The sequence below is a fragment of the Oncorhynchus nerka genome, linkage group LG24 (genome assembly GCF_034236695.1).
Source record: "Oncorhynchus nerka isolate Pitt River linkage group LG24, Oner_Uvic_2.0, whole genome shotgun sequence".
In the NCBI taxonomy this organism is placed as follows: Eukaryota; Metazoa; Chordata; class Actinopteri; order Salmoniformes; family Salmonidae; genus Oncorhynchus; species Oncorhynchus nerka.
Window position 1 is genome coordinate 52,716,453 of NC_088419.1, and position 20,968 is coordinate 52,737,420.

Here is a 20,968-nt window from a genome sequence, read left to right on the forward strand (position 1 = left end):
TTGTACCATTTCTTTGTCTTATGGAGAACATTGTAGTACCCTATCAGTGTGTCTGATAGGTCTACACCTCCCATGCTCTTGTTGTAGTCCTTGATAGCTGCAGGAATGGGGACATTTTTGGTGGTCCATGCCCCAGTAGTGTCCTTCACACGCCTGAGGGTGATCGCCACTGAAGGACTTGTGGATAGTGGAGCACATCACCACCTCTCTGGTGTCCATCCACTTCACAAACAGCAGGCCATCTTCACGGATCCATCGCATGGTACCCCGCTCAGCCCTCATGTCATTTACCTTTGTCTTCGGAAAGCCCACTCTGTTGGTCCTAATGGTGCCACAAGCCCACACCTCCAGCTTCCTCAGGTCTGCAAACAGGGTAGGGCTTGTGTAAAAGTTGTCCACAAATAGTTTGTAGCCCTTCCCCAGCAGTTGAAAATCCAATAACTCCATCACGGAATCGTAACTGAGTCCCTTACCGGTCGCAAAACTGCTTTTCCCCTCATAAACAAAGAAATTGCATGTGTATGCACATTTTCAGCCAAAACAAACAGCTTGTAACCCCATTTTGTTGGTTTGTTACGCATGTATTGTTTTAGGCCAATTCTGGCCTTTGAGGCTACCATCCTCTCATCTATGGACAAGTTCTGGGTGGGCTGAAAATGGATCTTGCAGGCCTCAACCATGCTGGGGTAGAGAGGTTTGACTTTGCAGAGCCTGTCAAACCTTACGGTGCCTCTCCTCCTGTCATTCTCCTCATCAAGTTCTAGGTCACTGATGTGAAGTGCCCGTGAGATATTTAGAAACCTTTTAGAGGATATCACAGTGGGGGGGAAAGGCAATTGATAGAGTGGGGATGTTTTCCAGTAATCCTTTAGGGGTTTTAACTTCACCAGCCCCATGTGAGTGAAAGGTAGCAGAAAAGGTCTGACATGGAAATGGGCTTCCATGCCTCTTTCTTGCCTGCTTGCTTCCTAGCCCCATACTTGTTTGTATTGCACACCAGCGAATCAACAACTGCTGGGGTGAAAAAAAGTTGCATGGGGCTGTATTTCGAGGTCATGTCCAGCTGAGGTCCTGGTGGCCTTTTTGGTCTGAATATTTGGAGGACGTGGCTCCACATCCTCCTCCAGCACAGAGTGCCATTGCCCCTCTACCTCTCTGCCAGCAGGTTCCACACTCCCCTTCCTCCGCTTCTGTGTTAGTGTCTTCACACCTCTAGATGGCCGGGCGGGGGTAGGTGTGGAGCCGGAGACAGCAGGGGTCGGGCTGGATGAACCCGCTTCTGTGGGGGGTGGGCACCTTGGCACCAGGGGCTCCCAGTCGGAGTCGCTATCACTGTGAAAGAAAACACTGAAAAAATATTTGTTATGTATGAGCCTTTTATCATCATGTAAAATAAACATATGTATTGTATAGAGCAGAGGGAACAGTCACTAAGGTGAAGTGCTGTTCCATTCAATTCCTGCCATTGTTGTGGGCCTGCCCTCCCCCAACAGCACCCAATGGCTAATTCATATATCATATATCTGACATGGAATATATATATATATATATATATATATATATATATATATATATATATATACACACACACACATGCATATATACACACACAAACAAACACAGGTTATGGGTCATACACATACACACACACCATGTATAGCCAAGGTGTACTTTACACATTTAATTACTGATTATATTTCTATAAATTGCAAAAAATAAATGCATAAATAATAATAATATTTTTGCACAAAAAAATCAAATTATTTAAATCTCAAACAACGGCATTAGCACTTACCAGTCCATAATTATGTCCTCTCCTTGCAGAAACATCTCCACAGTGTTTGAATCATAACTATGCTCACTCAAAGATTCTTCAAACAACAAATCTGTCTCACTTTCTCGATCAATTTCTTCTGTAATCTGGTGCAAATCTGTCTACTTGGACTTCGGTTTTCCTGATTTATTCGCCATGATGTCTTCAATGAAATTGTCGAAAAAACACCTTCCAAAATACTACTTTCCAAAATACTGCTGTGCGTAACGAGTGTGACTGCAACAAGTCTGATCGCCAATGGCGAATGAAGTTCGTTACGCGTGCGTTTACAAACAAGGGATGGTGGTTCAACCCATAACCATCACATACTGGTGTTTACCTCAGCTCATTGGCTATCTACCAAGCTAGATTTCAAGAAGATCAGTAGTCATTGTGCAGAAATACAGTCAATCAACGAAACTACGCTAATATTATTGGTGCGCAATAAGGTCATTGGTTGTTGTCTTCAAATCGGTTAATTTCAGTCAATACGCCTCGCAAAAACAATCAAGTTTGGCTGTGTTGCAAACATCCAGAGGATTGCAATGAAACCAACCATGACTAGATAAACGATTGTTTACTGTGTGTAATTACGTCGAATGCTTCGTCAAAAGTTGATAGAGATGGAATTCACGACACAAGCGGTTTACAAAATGTTTCATGTTAGGCTATAAAAATTGATTTTATCAAAGAAAACGGCACTTCATTTGATCACTGGGACGCTTAGGATGAGAAATAAGAGCAAGATATCAGAATGTAAGTCATAATTTTACCTTCAGATGTGAATGTGTCAAAACTGTCATGGCAGAAAAAGTTTTGTTGTTGATCGCTCTTCTCAAACAAAAGCATGGCATTTGTTCTCTAATAGTTATTTTAAATCAGAAAACGCAGTTTGATTACCAAGATTCTAATCTTTTGAAGGATGTAAGACACTTGAATTTTCAAGAATATTTAATGTTACGACGTTGTATTTTTAGTTTGTCGCTCTGAAATTTCCCCGGGTGTTGATCCCGATGTTGATTTCCCCGGATGTTGATCGCAGCCATAAGAAGTTAACCCTTTTAGCTTACCCTTCACCGAACCCTAACCTTAATCCTTTAACAAAACTCCTAAACTTAACCCTAACCACTACCCTAGCTAACGTTAACAAGCAAGCTAATGCTATTCGACGAGCTAGAATTCATAACATATCATACTTATTGCAAATTTGTAACATATCATACGATTTGTAATTTAACATATTTGAAATTGGTGATGGGCATACAAATGAATACATACCATTCGAAATGTAACATATCATACTAAATGGAATGTATCGGATTTACGTACAGAATAATACAAAATACTCTTGAGACCAGGTTGAAACTAGAGGTAATTATAATATAATAAATACAGAAATACGAGCCTTTGGTCATTAATAAAGTCAAATCTGGAAACTGTCATTTCGAAAACAAAATGTTTATTCTTTCAGTGAAATACAGAACCGTTCCGTATTTTATCGAACGGGTGGCAACCCTAAGTCTAAATATTGCTGTTACATTGCACAACCTTCAATGTTATGTCATAATTATGTACAATTCTGGCAAATTAGTTCACAACGAGCCAGGCGGCTCAAACTGTTGCATAGACCCTGACTCTGTGTGCAATGAACGCAAGAGAAGTGACACAATTTCCCTAGTTAATATTGCCTGCTAACATGAATTTCTTTTAACTAAATATGCAGGTTGAAAAAAATATACTTCTGTGTATTGATTTTAAGAAAGGCATGGATGTTTATGGTTAGGTACATTCGTGCCACGATTGTGCTTTCTTCTCGAATGTGCTTTTGTTAAATCATCCCCCGTTTGGCAAAGTAGGCTGTGATTCGATGATAAATTAACAGGCACCACATTGATTATTTGCAACGCAGGACAAGCTAGTTAAACTAGTAATATCATCAACCATGTGTAGTTAACTAGTGATTATGGTAAGATTGATCATTTTTATAAGATACGTTTTATGCTAGCTAGCAACCTAACTTGGCTCCTTGCTGCACTCGCGTAACAGGTGGTCATCCTGCCAAGCAGTCTCCTCGTGGAGTGCAATGTAATCGGCCGCAATCGGCATCCAAAAATGCAGATGAATCGGTCGACCTCTAGTTGAAGGTCTCCCTATTCCTCCATCCATCGCTCCACTCTTTTGACAGTGGTAATTTGCACTTGTGTATCAAGTTGCAAGAGACTCTTCTTTCGATCACGTGTCAGATGTTTGTGAAGGCAAGTGTGCAGGACAGTGCTTCTCTTCCGGACTGTTTAATGGTCCGAAGGAGCGTTTGGCCCCATCACACCATCTATCCTCCATTTAGATTTTTCTTTCATCACGTCTGGCCCCTGCACCACCATTACTGGTGTGGTTTGCCCTGTGACAAGACATGCTCCACCTTGCATCTACCAAGTGGTTGATCAGATGATTTTTTCCCTACTGCCTACTAGGATACACCCATTGGAATGGTTGTACACTTTTATTAATCAAAACATTAATATAGTGTATCATTTTTTTTCTCCCTTAAATTCAGTCCGTTTATATGCAGTGTCTCTCTCACACACACACACACACACAATGGAAATGGAAACTATATTTAAACGTGTGTGTTGTGACCATGGTGTGTCTGTTTTGTCTCCCCAGGTGCCCAAACGGCAGCCTACCACCTTGCTGACGGGGCCAGAGGACATAGCCCACTATGAGGAAGCCAGTGATTGTGTGGAGGAGCTGGCTCTGTACCTGAAACCACTGAGCAACAGCAGAGGTCAGTCAGACACCACCTCATCCTGCTCACCGTCACAACCATGGCTCATTAATTATGGGAAAAGCTTCTATTCACCCTGCATTAATTTCTCAACATATCATATTTAATAGCATCAGATTCACACACTCCCCCTTTGTATCATGACAATCCACATTCTATTCTAGTGCACTAGTCTTCAGTGCCTATGAAGAAGTATTTGCCTCCTTTCTGATTCTCTATTTTTGCATGCTTTTAATACTATCAGATCTTCAACCAAAACCTAACATTCGATAAAGGGAACCTGAGTTTACAAATAACAGTGGATACTTGTTTAATTTATTTAATTAACAAAGTTATGCAACACCCAATCCCCCTGTGTGGAAAAAGTCATTTCCCCCGTTACACTAACTGGTTATGCCACATGTATCTACAATGACTGCAACCAAATATTTCCAGTAGTTGTTGATCAGTCTGCACCTGTACATAGCCCATCTATAATTTAGCCCAAACAACTACCTCTTTCCCTACTGTATTTATTTACTTACTTATGTTGCTCCTTTGCACCCCATTATTTCTATTTCTACTTTGCACATTCTTCCACTGCAAATCAACCATTCCAGTGTTTTACTTGCTATATTGTATTTACTTTGCCACCATGGCCTTTTTTTTGCCTTTACCTCCCTTATCTCACCTCACTTGCTCACATTGTATATAGACTTGTTTTTCTACTGTGCGTTTGTTTTACTCCATGTGTAACTCTGTGTTGTTGTATGTGTCGAACTGCTTTGCTTTATCTTGGCCAGGTCACAATTGTAAATGAGAACTTGTTCTCAACCTCCTTACTCCATTTGCACACGCTGTATATAGATTTTTCTATTGTGTTATTGACTGTACTTTTGTTTATTCCATGTGTAACTGTGTTGTTTTTTGTCGCACTGCTTTGCTTTATCTTGGCCAGGTCGCAGTTGTAAATGAGAACTTGTTCTCAACTTGCCTACCTGGTTAAATAAAAAAGTCTCTCACATCGCTGTGGAAAAATTAAGGCCCACTCTTGCATGCAGAACCGCCTCGTCAAAGTCCAGACCTAATCCCAATTGAGATGTTGTGGCAGGACTTGAAACGAGCAGTTCATGCTTGAAAACCCACAAATGTCGCTGAGTTAAAGCAGTTCTGCATGGAAGAGACGCGAGAGCCTGATTAACAACTACAGGAAGCGTTTGGTTGGGGTCATTGCAGCTAAAGGTGGCACAGCCAGTTATTGAGTGGAAGGGGGCAGTTACTTGTTCACACAGGGGAATTGGGTGTTGCATTGCTTTTGTTTATCAAATAAGTATATAATTGTTATTTGTTCCCTTTATCTAATAGTAGGTTTTGGTTGAAGATCTGATTGCATTCAGTATAAAATTTTTTTTTAAATATGCAAAAATAGAGAATTATTTTTCACAGCACTGTATTTCGGGAATAGCTTGGCATACGGTATAAACAGCCTCACACTTTCCTCTCATCCTTATCCATTTGCTTTGATCCTTGTGTATTTACTTGTTTCACAACTCCTCCCTTACTGTTGCTATGGATACAACCCCAGCCTTCTCTCACACTCCACCCCTCATCTTCTCTCTCCGGGTGTAGGGTTGAGCACCAGCGGTGCACAAAGCTCTCTGAGCCGGCCCATGCAGAGGAAGCTGGTGACCCTGGTGCACTGTCAGCTGGTGGAGGAGGAGGGCCGGGTGAGGGCCACGCGGGCGGCCAGGTCTCTAGGGGAGCGCACCGTCACTGAGCTCATTCTGCAGCACCAGAACCCACAGCAGCTCTCCTCCAACCTGTGGGCTGCAGTCAGAGCAAGAGGCTGCCAATTCCTCGGCCCAGGTAACATACAAACGGACAGAAGCGCAAGCACAGGCGGGCAAAATAGCGAGCAAGCCACTCATACACATACACACACGGCCCAAATGACAAATGTTTCAATTACATCCGCCCTGAACAACTGAGAAAATGAATGCTATCGGAAGCATGTGAAAATATTATGCATGTGTTGTTGTAGCGATGCAGGAGGAGGCTCTGAAGCTGGTGCTGTTGGCTCTAGAGGACGGCTCCGCTCTGTCCAGGAAGGTCTTGGTGCTGTTTGTGGTCCAAAGGTTAGAGCCACGCTTCCCCCAGGCCTCTAAGACCAGCATAGGCCACGTGGTGCAGCTCCTCTACAGGGCCTCCTGCTTTAAGGTAGGTCTGACTACCTACAAACATACACCTAAACACGGTTCTAAGACCAACATAGGCCATGTGGTGCAGCTCCTCTACAGGGCCTACTGCTTTAGGGCACACAACTGAAACCGAAAAATAAAAAAATCCCTTTCAGTGCATGTTCTTCATATTGGTGCCTAATGAACACAACCGTGATGTCCTGTCTGTCACCTTGTGTCTTCAGGTGACCAAGCGAGACGAGGACTCGTCCCTGATGCAGCTGAAGGAGGAGTTCCGGACATACGAGGCACTGCGGCGCGAACATGACTCCCAGATTGTCCAGATCGCCATGGAGGGTGGCCTCCGCATCGCCCCTGACCAGTGGTCCTCTCTGCTCTATGGGGACCAGTCGCACAAGTCCCACATGCAGTCCATCATCGACAAGGTATGTTGGAGGTGTGTGTGTATTTTGATGTAACTTAAATGTGAGCCCTAGTGGTGTTGCTGTGTATTTGAACAGAGATTTTGTGTGTGTGTGTGTCAGTTGCAGACGCCAGCGTCGTTTGCTCAGAGCGTTCAGGAGCTGACCATCGCCCTGCAGAGGACAGGCGACCCAGCCAACCTGAACCGTCTGCGACCACACCTGGAGCTGCTTGCCAACATCGACCCCAGCCCAGGTTGGTCCATTCACAGTACATCAATACCCTTTTCAAACTACCGTTCCTACCCGTACCAAACTGTGGTGGCCCAGATGTTGTCTGTACACAATGTCCACTCAGTACAGTTTTGTTTGGCTTGGCTCGGCAGTGTGAAAAGCCCTCACCGCGCTCACTTTAAAAGTTATGTATCAGTAAAAGGAATCCAAATTGTATGCGTTTAAAAAAAAATTGTAAGCGACACTGCCGTGCAAGCAAGTCGCCATCACTTTCACAGGGCCTATTAGATCGGGTCCCCAGTGCTCTTCCAAGTATACTGCATTTGACCCCAAAAAATACCCTGTCTTGTCCTCCATCTTAGACTCCCCTCCCCCCACGTGGGAGCTGCTGGACACGGGCTTGGTGGCGGTGAAAACGGTGGTGCACGGCCTGGTGGACTTCATCCAGAACCACAGCAAGAAGGGGAGCGACACGCAACAGGTCTGATTCTAGATACTCAATCCCCCCAAAGCATATCAGTGGAATAGGGCTGAAATTATTGATAATCCCAGGGTCGTGTTCATTAGGGCAACGCAACTGAAAATGTTTTGCGACATAAAATGTAAGGAGTGTTTTTCTTATTAGACAAGCCCAGGTAGTCCCTTCCTGTTTGTCAGGTTCTTTTCCTTCTGTTTGGTGCCTAATGCATATGACCAATGTTTGAATCTTGATTGATACTTGTTAAAGCTAATAATATCAGTCAATGACTGTCTGCTGGTTCGTGATCTTAACAGTAATAACACCTTTTGTATTTTCCATTATTAACATGCCCTTGTGGTGGCTCCTCCCCAGCCTCCCCAGCACAGTAAATACAAAACGTACATGTGTCGGGACATGAAGCAGAAGGGGGGCTGTCCTCGAGGAGCCAGCTGCACCTTCGCCCACTCTCAGGACGAGCTAGAGAAGTGAGTATTCCACCGTGAGCCACTCCCAATGGGGATCGTTGGGCATATTCCCAACTTTACTTAACAGTTAATGTTTTGTTTTATGTTTTGATGTCAATGAGACGTTGACTGTTCATTGCACAGATCTGCTCTGATAGTGTGACAACAATCATGTCAACCTCTTTCACTAACCATGTATTTCTCCTCCTTTCTGAAGGTATCGTAAGATGAACAAGCGTCTGGCCGCCCGACGGCCCCTCAGCCTATCCTTGACGCAGCTCAACGAGGTGGGCCTATTGCCCGAGGAGGTGGGGATGATGGAGGGGCTGGCCCACAAGGGCCTGACCAATGGCATGGTGGCATCAGTCACAGGCTCCGCCCTGCCCCAGCTCATCTCCCGCGGGGCCGACCCCTCTTATGAGCCCATTATGCGGAAGCCCCAGTCCCAGGGAAGCCACAGTGCCCCCGGCTCTCCCCCTGACTTGTGAGTAGATGGACACACACAGCGTCTGTTACACGTACTCACACACACACTGAAATTCTCTGTCTTTTCCAGACTGGATCCCGTGCCCAATCGGTCCATGGCCCACCCCAGGATGGCAGTGGACCACCTGGCCATGCATAAGCCAGTGCCCAGGGGGCCCCCCATGTACCCCTCACAGCAGGGTGAACATTTCTACCCCCCTGAGCCCAGGGCACCACCATCAGCCATGCAGTACGAGTCCACCCAGTACCCCCCAGGTAAGGCAGAACAGACCACTCTTTTTCCCGTGATTTCCTATGTATCTCAAGCTTATGACGCGTCTGCTGACGAAAGGAAGTGTTTCTCTCTGGGAGCAATTAGTCTTGTAAATCTCCCAGTGTGGTTCTATTGTGCTTATCTAATACCAATCCTGTTGCCACGCTCTTCTATGTCCTCTCAGGTAACCCCCCCTACCCCTACCAGTCCTCCCAGTACCTTCCCCAGCCCCGCTACGTTCGGAACCTCCCTCCCCCTAACGACCTGGCCATGCCTGCCTACCCGGAGTCCCCCTACCCCGGCACCTACCCACAGGAGCATGAGTGTCCCCCTCCCCCACAGCCCTCGGGTCCCCACTTCTCCAACGCCAACCCCCATGGTTACCCACCTCCCCCTCATTACGACGGCCGTCGACACCCCTCCTACCCGCCGCCACCTCCACAAACCTATCCCCACCGGGAGGAACTCTCCTCCATGCCTGCGGACGAGGCCTCCAGAGAAAGATACCCTCCCGAGGGTTACCAGCCCGCTGGCTCCCACATGAGGCCCTACTCCACACGGGTAGGCACACGTCTGCAGTACTAGGCTCTTTCTAAATCACAATATCCATAACTCTAAACACCTATGCAATTACCTTTTAGGAGTTTAGTCATCAGCGTTATCCAGATTGAGTAGTGACATTACTCAGCCGATTATCACAAGATATGCCATTTAGCATACAGTCTTGCGTGCGTAATAACAACACATTTATATATTTTACATATCGGGAAGTGTCAAGAATGTATAATGTTTTACTTTTTATTTAACCAGGAAAGGGCTCATTGAGATTAAAATCTCTTTTTCAAGAGCGCCCTGGCCAAGATAGGCAGCACCAAGTTATTACAAAAAAATTACAGACAGACAACATGAACAACTACAAGTAATCTAGTAAAAACCATTGAATTCACAAGAGTATAAAACAGCAAATTAAAAACATTGACCGGTCAAAATCCTCATAAGACTGTCCAGGATAAATCCACTGCAAAAAAATGTTTTTCCAAAGCTGCAAAAAGTGCACTACAGTAAAGGTGTCCACATGTCCTGTTGTACAGGAGGATTACAGTCGGCCCCAGCCCCTCCCACTCTGGACTACCTGCACCGCCGACGCCAGGAGATCATGGCCCAGTTGGAGGACAGGAAGCAGGTCACTCCCCCACCCTTTGCCCCCTCGCCCACGCTGCCACACACCTACGAGTCCAACTACACACAGGAGGTAAGAGGCTACACTCGTCTAGTGTTTCTATGGTAGTACGCAGTGGCATCTCGCCCCACGTACTACCGCAGCAGTTAGTCACTTAAAGGAAGAGTTAGCTAATAATAATGTGTGTTTGTGTGTGTCAGCAACAGCAGTACATGGAGAACTCCCAAGTGTTTGCAAAGTACCGTGAGCCAGACTACGCTAGCCAGTACTCTCCTTGGTCATGTGACACCATTGGCTCCTACATTGGCAGCAAGGAGGGGAAGTCTAAAGACACCATGGAGAGGATGGTGAGTCATCAATCAATCATTCTATGTTCTGTTGGTGTAAAGCTTGACCACTTAATAAAGTTCCAAATCTGAATATCTAAAGCTCGACCAAGCTCAAAACAGTTTCCAAAAGCTTGTAATAGACCAAAATGTCATCTTTCATTTTTGTTGTTGGACAAGATGGTTATCTTGCATTTACTATTCTATTGGTTGTCCTTGTTGACTGATCAAAGGTCACTTATAGAAGAAGTGCTGTGACTTATTCAGAACACGGTTAAGCTCACAAAAGTCTTTTAACTACAGTTTTCCTAGTTTCAGTGGAGTGGGTCTGTACATCTTATAATGGTACCATAATAACTCTGGGTGTTGTAGAACACTGAGGGGAAAGGTGCGGAGGGCCAGCGCAGGTCGGCCGAGGCCAGAGACGACGACCCTATCATCCCCTTCGGCTCCCTGCCCACTGTGTCGCGCTTCGGGGTGATCTCCCGCACCCCCAAGACGGGTTACCAGATGGCCGGGCCAGGGCAGGCCGTGACCCCCCCACAGGGGACCAACAGCCCCAAACACACCGCTGCAACAGGTACAGGGAGAACACATACACACCTTTTAGGGTTTTTGCTCTGTTTACTCCATTTTGTCAGAGTCTGACCTGCTCTTGTTGTCCACCACAGCAGACTACCCCTATGGGAACGGTGCAGGGTGGGGTGTTGCCCCGTACACCCAGCCCCCTCAGGCCCACCTCAGTGAAAGGCCAGTCCAGGAGAGGGAGCAGCTGACGATGGAGCTCCAGCAGGTCAATCGGCAGATCAACAAGCAGACTGCCCAGGCAGCCCAACCCAGCCCGGGGGAGTGGTCGTCGGGGAGCGTCTCCAGCCAACAGCTGAGCCTGGAGCTCCACCATGTGGAGAGGGAGATTGGCAAGAGGACCCGCCAGATAGCCCTGGTGAGAGAGAGAGAAGGGGGCACAGAAATTGCCAAATGTAGATAGAAAGAGCGACAGACTGAAGCAGGAGAGGGAGACACACAGCCTGCTTTGATCTCTAAAAAAGGCTTTGCGAACAGGAGCAGGGCAGAACGAGCCCTGGGCTAATGTCACCTACTGCTATCCCACTTATAAGACAAAGAGTGAAACACAAGCGCGCCGAACAGGTGCAGCCTGAAAGCTTTTCTACCAAGACCATATTGATGTAGACTCCAAAACATACAAGCTTCCAGTCTCCCAGTCACTATTGTGGTGAACTGACAGTGGTGCCATTGTCCCCTTGCAGGAGAACCATGTGTCTCATGATGGGAGCGGGGCATACAAGCTGAAGCCCACTGAGAACAAAATGCAGAGAGAGGAGCACTCGTTGGTTCTCAGGTAAACCGCACATTGGGAGACTAGTAGTCATTTATTTCAACTGCTGTGCCATAAGGAACCGTTTAGTGTGCCCCATAAATCTCCCTTAACCCCCTAGAGTTGATTTCCGGGGCCCAACTAAAATCTACTTAGCATAATAAATCAAAAATTCCCCATCAAAATCCGTCAGTTTAAGCTAGAACCAGTTTTTTGCTTTGGATGTGTCTCAATCCATCGCATCCGCCAATGTCGCACTTCCGCATCTGCAGTGAAAGGTGGCAGAGTCTGTCGGACCATGAGACATCCCAAAAGTCTGTCTTCTCACAACTACGTCTGTAGCATCTGAACGGTTTGGCCTAGAAACTATTATGACCAATCTGTGGAAAGGTGAGACTCTCTCACAAACACGATGGTGTTCTCTGCCGGTCTGCCAACTTCTGTCTGTAGCGTCGGAAACAATTTGGGCTACACGTACAGAACATGTCGGTTGTTTTGCTCTAGGACTCCCACAAGACTCGTCTGAAGGTCCCTGTTACCAAAAATGAATGGAAGTATACAGTGCATTCAGAAAGTATTCAGACCCCTTGATTTTTTTCCCCTGCTCATTTTGTTAAGTTAGGTCTCCCATTCTTCTCTGCAGATTCTCTCAAGCTCTGTCAGGTTGGGGAGCTTTGCTGCACAGACACTACCAGTCAAAGGTTTTAGCCTACTCATTCAAGGGGTTTTCTTTATTATAGAAAATATTTAGATTTGATTAACACACCTTTTGGTTACTACATGATTCCATATGTGTTATTTCATGATTTTGATGTCTTCGCTATTATTCTACAATGTAGAAAATAGTAACAAATAAATTAAAACCTTTTGAATGAGTAGGTGTGTCCAAACGTTTGACTGATACTGTACAATAATACAAAATGTTTTGTTCATAATGTTGTCTCTCTCTGACCTTTTATTCCCTGCAGTGAGGGCTATAACGGTTCCAGTTGTGTTCTGCTGGATGGCAGTGCGGCCGGCAGCATTTTGTCCTGCCTGACCAGCAATACCTCGTCCCTCAGCCTGTCCTCAGACCTCCCCACCATCGGGGGAACTGACCGACAGGAGAACATCGCGGTCCACCCGTGTTCCTAGCCACACAACTGGAGTCTGGTACTACAACCACTGCTACAACCAACCAGTCAGTGTCGCACACAGAGCCTTGGGGAACCCCTCATCCTCTGAACGCTTAAACCTTTCCAACATTTAGAGGGGAACACACAACCAGGTCCTCCAAACTGCCCTAACTAAATCCACATTTGCAAGATCTGGTTGAAGCCACTAAGAGCATTTTAACTCCCATCACAAAACATGTGGAGAGAGGCGCAGTCTCTCTCCTCGCTTACAATGGTGAGAGACCGTTCTAGGTTTCTTACAGGGATTTGGGATATAAGGGCTATTAATATCTTAAGTAACTGAAAAAGCCACTGATATGCAAATGTGGACGTAGTGCCTGCATAGACAACGGCGCTTCATTTGATACAACACAAATTGCACACTCGCAACTTTAGTTTGTCTACAACTAAGCAGTATCTGCCGTGAATTTGATATTTTTTTCATTTGTTAATTTTTGTTATTCTGTGGATGAATGTTTTGTCATATACAATCTCTCACTGCCTTGGAAACCAAGGGTTTTGAGATTTATGCTCCGTGAACCCAATACTGATTAGAAGAAGAATATAAAGACGAGGCCAGTTCCTTGGTTTCAAATAGACAAGGCCCCCATAATCGCATTGACATAACATCTGTCGTTAGCTTCACAATGTGCTACATTTTTAGTAGCATCCCTAACAACAATCTTCGTGCTTAGCGTATATACAAGTTCTAAAATGCAGACTTTCTATTTGGAATTAATTGTAAGTTCTTGTAGCTGAGTTGCAATGTTATTCGCAGACAAAACATGTAGAGCGTTTCGTTAAGTTTCACTCTTTTGCCACTTGAGGATTTCATACTTGGTGCTCTGTTGAAGGAGCACTTTCACATCTGGTCAAAAGCTCTCCATTTCATAGAAACAATACTTGTTGACAACTGGCTGTGAATAAGTTTTATAAAGCCAAGACGCTACATATTGAAGATATTGAATTATCACTTTTCAACTGGGAAGTATTGAGATTTTGTTGAAACTGTAACAAACTAGACGAGACAAAGGCGTCCCTTTGTTAGTTCAGTGGCTTGGACCTCTTTTGGTACCCCCCCCCTCACCACCACAACCACCTTCAGACTCTGGAAAAGGAGATTTACTACAGCCTCTGCCATCCATGCTTTGGGATGAGGCTGATGTGAAACAGGGAAAAGGATATGCGCTGAGTACACAAACATTAAGAACACCTGCTCTTTCCATGACATGATCATGACAAGCCATGATCCCTTATTGATGTCACTTCCTAAATCCACTTCAATCAATTTAGCTGAAGGGGAGGAGACAGGTTAAATGAGGGTTTTTAAGCCTTGAGACAATTGAGACATGGATTGTTTATGTGTGGCATTCAGAGGGTGAATGGGCAAAACAAATGATGTGCCTTTGAACGGGGTATGGTAGGTGCCAGGCGCACCGGTTTGTGTCAAAAAACTGCACCTCTGCTGGGTTTTTCACTCTCAACATTTTCCCGTGTGTATCAAGAATGGTCCAACACCCAAAGGACATCCAGCCAACTTGACACAACTGTGGGAAGCATTGGAGTCGACATGGGTCAGCATCCCTGTGGAACGCTTTCGACACCTTGTAGAGTCCGTCCCCGGACAAATTGAAGGTGTTCTGAGGGCTTAACCGGTTGCAACTCAATATCAGGAAGCTGTTCCTAATGTTTGGTATACTCAGTGTACATTTAGGCTTGGCATTCAAGCAGTTTTCCTTTTCTTTTTGGGGGGTAATTTAAATGCAGCGAGGGATTGGGTGGGAGGGAGTCACGTGTCAAGCATTCGTCTGCTGTTGATTGGGTGGCCAGAGATGGGAAGATGGAGTAAAAAGAAACAGAGGAATGAAGCCAGACATTAACCATGGCTAGAATTTGAGACATTGATCTACAAAGCGTATTTTTTGCACTTTCATAGCTTTAAGGATTGTTTGTACTGAGGATATGTATTTATTCATATGTATTTTCATCCTGAGGATGGATATAACATTGAAAGGTAAAACTTACAACCCGCATTCTGTTTTAAGAATGTGTAGTCGAAGATAGCCATGGCTGCTCCCTAAGGCCATAATAGAGTTGATCATGTACAGAGCAGGGTTAAAACAGCCACTGTTTTTATTCATCAATCTACTGTATACTTCCTAGTTAAAAAATATATATAATTGGGTGGAGGTTCACCTCCACCAATGTGTCACGGTATGCTATATCACATACCCATAACACGGTGAATGACAGGAAAGGCAAATTCCTATTTCAGTTCCTCAACTCCACTCTGATCACCTTTTTCACCAACCGCAGCGGACATTTGTGTCGTTTTTATTTTAACTTCCAAGAAGTTGCTCTAGTGAAAGGTTTTCTGTTATTTTCCTGGAGGGGTTAATCATTTCTGGATGGGGGGGGGTCAGTGCGTAGGTGGGGACAGGCCACTGAACTGGGCTATGGCAGAGCTAGAGGTAGCTAAGCAGTTCGTATCACTGGATCAACAACCGCAGAACCACCTCAGCAGGGTGGGAGGAGACAAAGTGACATTTTGTCGCTGCCAAATAAGTGTTGTTTTTTTCTAAATATGAACGAATTCAAAGTGCAGTAAGTTTTGCAGTTGGATAATGTGCATTATGATGCACCCCTTGCATTGATGTTGCAATTTGAATTGATATTTCGAAATATTTAACTATTTGGAATAGTGCAGTCACGTTTGACACTAGCAATCACCTTTTTGTGTTGTCGGTTACACCTCTCCTACAATCCTATTTCGTCAGTAGAAATATTAAATAGTACTAACCAGTTATTGCATTTATTTCAAGTAAGTCAACATCTTTAGTTAACTACCTGGTACTGAATGGTATTCACTGCTTATGTATCCCTAAAAAATGAAACTTAACAATAAATAAATGTCATGCGGATAATGTTACTGTCAAATACACGCAGACTATGAAATTAAGAACAACAAGTTTGCTTGCCTTCTAGGTAAAAATGAATTCACAGAATGTATTCAAGTTTCATTGTGAAATGATGGCTGGGCTATTCCATTTGAATTCACAAGATATCCAACGACTGGAATAGTCACTTGTTTTAATCAAGTCTTTGTCTTCATGGAAATATTTAAGTATGTTATACATGTTTTTAGTTACATCTCACTTTGAGGTTTTTATTTGAGATGTGAAACAGCTTACACTGTATGTGCACAACCTATACTGTGTTGGCTTTTTGCAAAGCCAGACAATGACATTGACTTCAGTCCATTTCTCTTATAGACGTTCTGTGCACATGACATTGAAATATTCATTGGACCTCAATGGTTGCGATATTTTTGAGCATTCACTCGTTTAACCGTTTTCTGTACTAATTTCAGAGCATTAGATTTGTTTGTTAGCATTCTAGCTAGCAATATTATGGAAAATGACTGTTAATCAGACCATAATGTAGATTACTCAATGCGGTTTGCGTTACTCTTCATGCTAACCATAACCAATGGTCCCTTCATACCTCATCGTATTTTTTATAAATTAAAACAGATTTTCAAGGATATGATGACACAATCCCTTTGTGAATCATTATGATAAGTTGGCATGGCATCAAGCATGTTTGTTATCAATGACTACGTTATCTCGCTTTAGTCACCTCTGTATCATTGGGTTTTTGGCACGAATGTGACTTCAAACTATTGTCATAGTGGGAAATGAATTGTGTTGTAGTGTAGAGCCATTGTGGTGGTGGTTGTAGTAGTTATAGAAGTTCATAGGAAAATAGAAAGTATGTATCATTGTGGAAAATGTGCACCTGTAGTTTGGGGGCTGAACAGAACTACAGACACAAATATTTAAATGTCTGGGGAAATTGTGGTCAGTGACAACCATTGGCGTAATCACAAGACTATTATATATGTATCATGCAGTGTTTCCCCTATGTTAATTTAATACGGCATAAGCCATGGCAAAATGTGTAGAATTGCAGGAAATTTGCATTAAAACATACCTTTTTATTATTTTTTATCTCTGTGACCAAGAGGACGGCCTCAACATTTGGTCGGAGACCGTCCCATACCATCGCCTCCCCCTCCCAACTTTGGCACAACTGCGCAAAAAAAATCACAGGGGAAACACTGATCATGTATGTGCTTAGTTGGGTCTAAATCACACTGACCTGTTTGACCTCTGTGGCTTTGACAGCCCTGAGACGTACCAAGAATACACTGGTACCACTAAGCCTGCATTAATGCCAGGAGCGTCACTTCTGTTATCTGAAGAGCAGTGCTTACAAATATCTGTCAAACCATTGAGTAAAATTCAACTCCAACAATCCTTCCAATTGCATTTGGACGTACGGTTGTATCAGACGGCTTGATGTATTTGGACATGCTGTATGTTCCTCCCATCAGCGTCATCATCAAGGCAACATGTCTCCTCATAAAAGGCTGAGTGATTGCTCTCTGAATGTGGATTAATAATGCACACTTTTTTGTCTTGGAGGTGTGCAGACACCTTTTTACAGAAGTCCTCTGAGGACCTGGTTGAGAGTTGTCGGTGTGTTAGCCGCTAGGGGATGCTAATTTACCAACTTGTGGGATCACTCTGAACGTGGGTCAACGTACATCTTTACCATGCCTTGACTCCCTATTGAGGAATTGGACTAATAATGTACGTTCTTTGTACATTTATTCAGTTATTCACCTCTTTTATTTGATGTGTTTGTTACTATTTTGTAGACCAATATAAACTGGTCTCTCGAGACATCTTAAAAACACCAATTTTGGTGGGACCTTTTTTTTAATGTATAATCGCTATGTAACATTATACTATTGTTGATTTTTGGTGTTACTATTTCTTGGGAAAGCGCTATTGACATTTGAACAATCGTAAAGATTGGATACAAAACCCTTGCTGTAATGCATTGTAGAGACAGAATTTGTGGAAGGTTCAAAAGAATGTAATGGTTTGTTATATTGCCATGCTTCATGGGTTAGGCTACTTCTTAAAGGGCAATTCCGCCACTTTTTTTTTTTTTTTTTACCTCATTGATCATTACCAAACCAGTATCTACATTGTGTAAACAGCACGTTTCTATGACCTGTGGTTAAAATGACAAAGGTCCTTTAAAAATGCTTCTCTTGGACATCAGAGCAGGATTAAAAGTTTTTTTTTTTTTTTTACAACAACAAAATAAACATTCATTTTTAAAACCGGCAATGAGTTTATAGCCCAAGGGAGGATATTTTCATGGTCCCTGTGTCACCTCAACTCGCATAGTGTTTGAAAATCACTTTTTAGAATGTATCTTTTGATGTCATTCGGGTAGAATGTAACTTTAAAAAATAAAATGTAGAAATGCACCATTTACACATATGTTGACAATGGTATTGTGCTGGAGATAATGAAAATGAGGTAGAAAAGTGGTGGAGTTTGTCCATTTAACATGCTGTGGTTTCTAAGAACTGCTTTCGATCCGAGGTATTAACCAGAAGGAACTGCCATTGCCCGCACTGGGAAAGTGAATTACCTCTTAAGTTAACTACTGTGGTTCAAAGCCCTGTCTGTTGCTCAATGATTTTTTCATATTTAAGTGTTTGAAAAAAGGTGAACATTTTGCACCAGTGCAAATTAATATAATATTAAAACTTAAACATGTATGTTTAAATATGTCCTTATAAATGTACGTATTCGCTTCTTTCGAAAAACAAATTGGTGGGAAAATGTATCCTTTTAATGTGTCTGAATGGGAATTCTCTTCACTCCATACCTTCACTGCTATCTTTTGAATACTGTCTGTTCTCAGTCGTTCTATTGTTGAGCGCCACTGATTGAGGCTTTAAGAAATGTGACCAGCTTTCCAGCAGGTTGACTATTTCAAAGTTTAAGATGCAAACCTACAGGCTTGTCTATACAGTACATCAACTTCCCGCTGTGAATTAAACTCCTTCAAGAGTCAGCATTTATATTAAATGGTCTCTACATATCAGCTGTGCAAAGATGAGTCAATCAGCTGATTGCCAATGCAGAGCCCAGGAACCGCTTATCCTTTGAGACAAAGGAGTTCAGTGCCAGAATCTACACTTGTCAAACTGCAACGCAAGTTAATATTTAAGATCCATTGATACCGGGAAACTCACCTGTTTGTTTACATAGCCATTTTGTGTCTTTCATCCAAACAAGAAAATATTTTGGGCTGTCGTAGCATTGTCTGGTCTGTGTTTGATTAGAGGAAAGACATCTGCCGTTTCCAAGGGGCTTTTATTTTTCCAACCTTTCTAGAAGGTTGTCCGTTTTTTTGAAGTTGTGGAGAGAAGATCCCGGTAGTCTTTTTTTTATTTTATGCTTCCTAATTTAAATTAAGTGTGTGTGTGTGTGATGATTGACTCGTATTGGGTAAACGCAGTAACATTTTGATAGTAGGATAGTCATACACCAAGACAACACAAGTAACTTAATTATTTTCCAAGAATGTTACTTTCTTGTCCAGGAAATGTCTTCAGTTATTTACTGAGTTTTTACTAAATACTGCGGAATGAACTACTTCTTTGGATTTAGTTGTCCTTATTAGCAAATCCTATCAGTGTTCCCCCTATATTCATTACAAAGCGGTGGCCCACCTCTGCTTAATTGTTGCCACCGCTGCAAACAAGTAGCACAGGATCACTTAACTTTTAAGTGGATATGAAATGTACCATAAACCCACATTGTAACACCTCACACACTGACAGGCAATGGGTATTATTGGGAGTTGATTTCCATGTGAGCGGCCATGTCCCAATGGGAGAGACCGCTTTTCTTTTTCTTTTTCTCTTGTTCACGCTGAACACACTCATTGGTTTGGGAACTGTAATTGGGACATGTAATAGCTTTGGGAAATGTAATTGCTTTTGATTACTACGACCCAAGTTGTCTTGTAAGAATTTGCTTAATTAAGTGAAGGTACATGTTTAACTTCAACATGATGAAGACAATGTTTGTTTTTATATTCTACTCCCTTAAGGAATGTTTAGAATATTTTTCCAATGTGGATGTAGCTGTTATACCATTTCTCTTTTGTTAAAGAGTTCACTGTGTGAAAATTGGATTGCATTTTTGTATAATACAATTGCTTTGGGGGGGGGTAAACTAACTGGAAGTTTGAAGTAAATGTAACTTATGTGCAACAGTGATTCTTTACTGGCAGGGACTGTAATTAAATAATATTGTGAAACTGATGCTTTTTTTTTAGCTGTCATTTGTATTTCTACAAACACACAACTAATGGGCAGCATTACCGCAAACATGGAAGAGGCAAGTGGGAGGGGGAAACCGTAAGGAACTTGTCTGTTGGCCCTGCATTCGTTTTTTGCGATTGCTTACACACTTGTTGTGGAATTTGTCTCATTGTGTTAACTCTACACACAAGCCAAATAAGAAGCAACACTTGGACATTAACATCTCACTTCTATGTCAAAATGAAACGGTTCCTCTCAAATGGAACCCTGTACAGCTGCTTCATCGTAAGTTGGTGTTGACCCAAGATGCGACAGTGTCGACATACTGACACGCTTGATATTATGGAATGTTGTGGGATCGGTAATGATTTACCCTCGTAGTTGATGTAGGCGGATGGTGTTGTTCGCCAACACTAGATTGACAATGGCCAGTTCCTGTTCATGGGTGAACAGATGTTGCCGTTCACCCACATGAGGTCGTCTGGCAGTTCTGTAGAAAATACAAGAATATGCAATCATTGGTTAGGTTATTTTTTTACATACTAACATCAAAACTATATTGCATGTACTTCACAGCACAATATATGTTTTTTTGTTCACTGAGGATCATAGACCTAATATTGTAGGACTACATTGTATTGTACTGTGATGCAGAATGATGTGCAACAATTACATATGTACAGTCTAGTGTAGAAAGT

The 20,968-nt window shown here is 43.2% G+C and overlaps 1 protein-coding gene across 1 annotated transcript in view; it reads left to right on the forward strand.

Annotated features, from left to right (window-relative positions):
- The window catches only part of LOC115108136 (roquin-1-like), a 33,642-nt gene extending 13,372 nt beyond the window's left edge, over positions 1 to 20,270 (forward strand). Inside the window, 17 exon segments of the mRNA XM_029632146.2 lie at positions 4,478 to 4,598; positions 6,207 to 6,443; positions 6,619 to 6,794; positions 7,000 to 7,200; positions 7,300 to 7,432; positions 7,773 to 7,891; positions 8,243 to 8,355; positions 8,552 to 8,818; positions 8,891 to 9,075; positions 9,258 to 9,634; positions 10,165 to 10,183; positions 10,186 to 10,325; positions 10,454 to 10,600; positions 10,952 to 11,159; positions 11,251 to 11,522; positions 11,848 to 11,939; positions 12,884 to 20,270. Of these exon segments, the coding sequence (XP_029488006.2) occupies positions 4,478 to 4,598; positions 6,207 to 6,443; positions 6,619 to 6,794; positions 7,000 to 7,200; positions 7,300 to 7,432; positions 7,773 to 7,891; positions 8,243 to 8,355; positions 8,552 to 8,818; positions 8,891 to 9,075; positions 9,258 to 9,634; positions 10,165 to 10,183; positions 10,186 to 10,325; positions 10,454 to 10,600; positions 10,952 to 11,159; positions 11,251 to 11,522; positions 11,848 to 11,939; positions 12,884 to 13,049 (2,973 nt within the window). The 3' untranslated portion in view covers positions 13,050 to 20,270.
- The last annotated feature ends 698 nt before the right edge of the window (positions 20,271 to 20,968 follow it).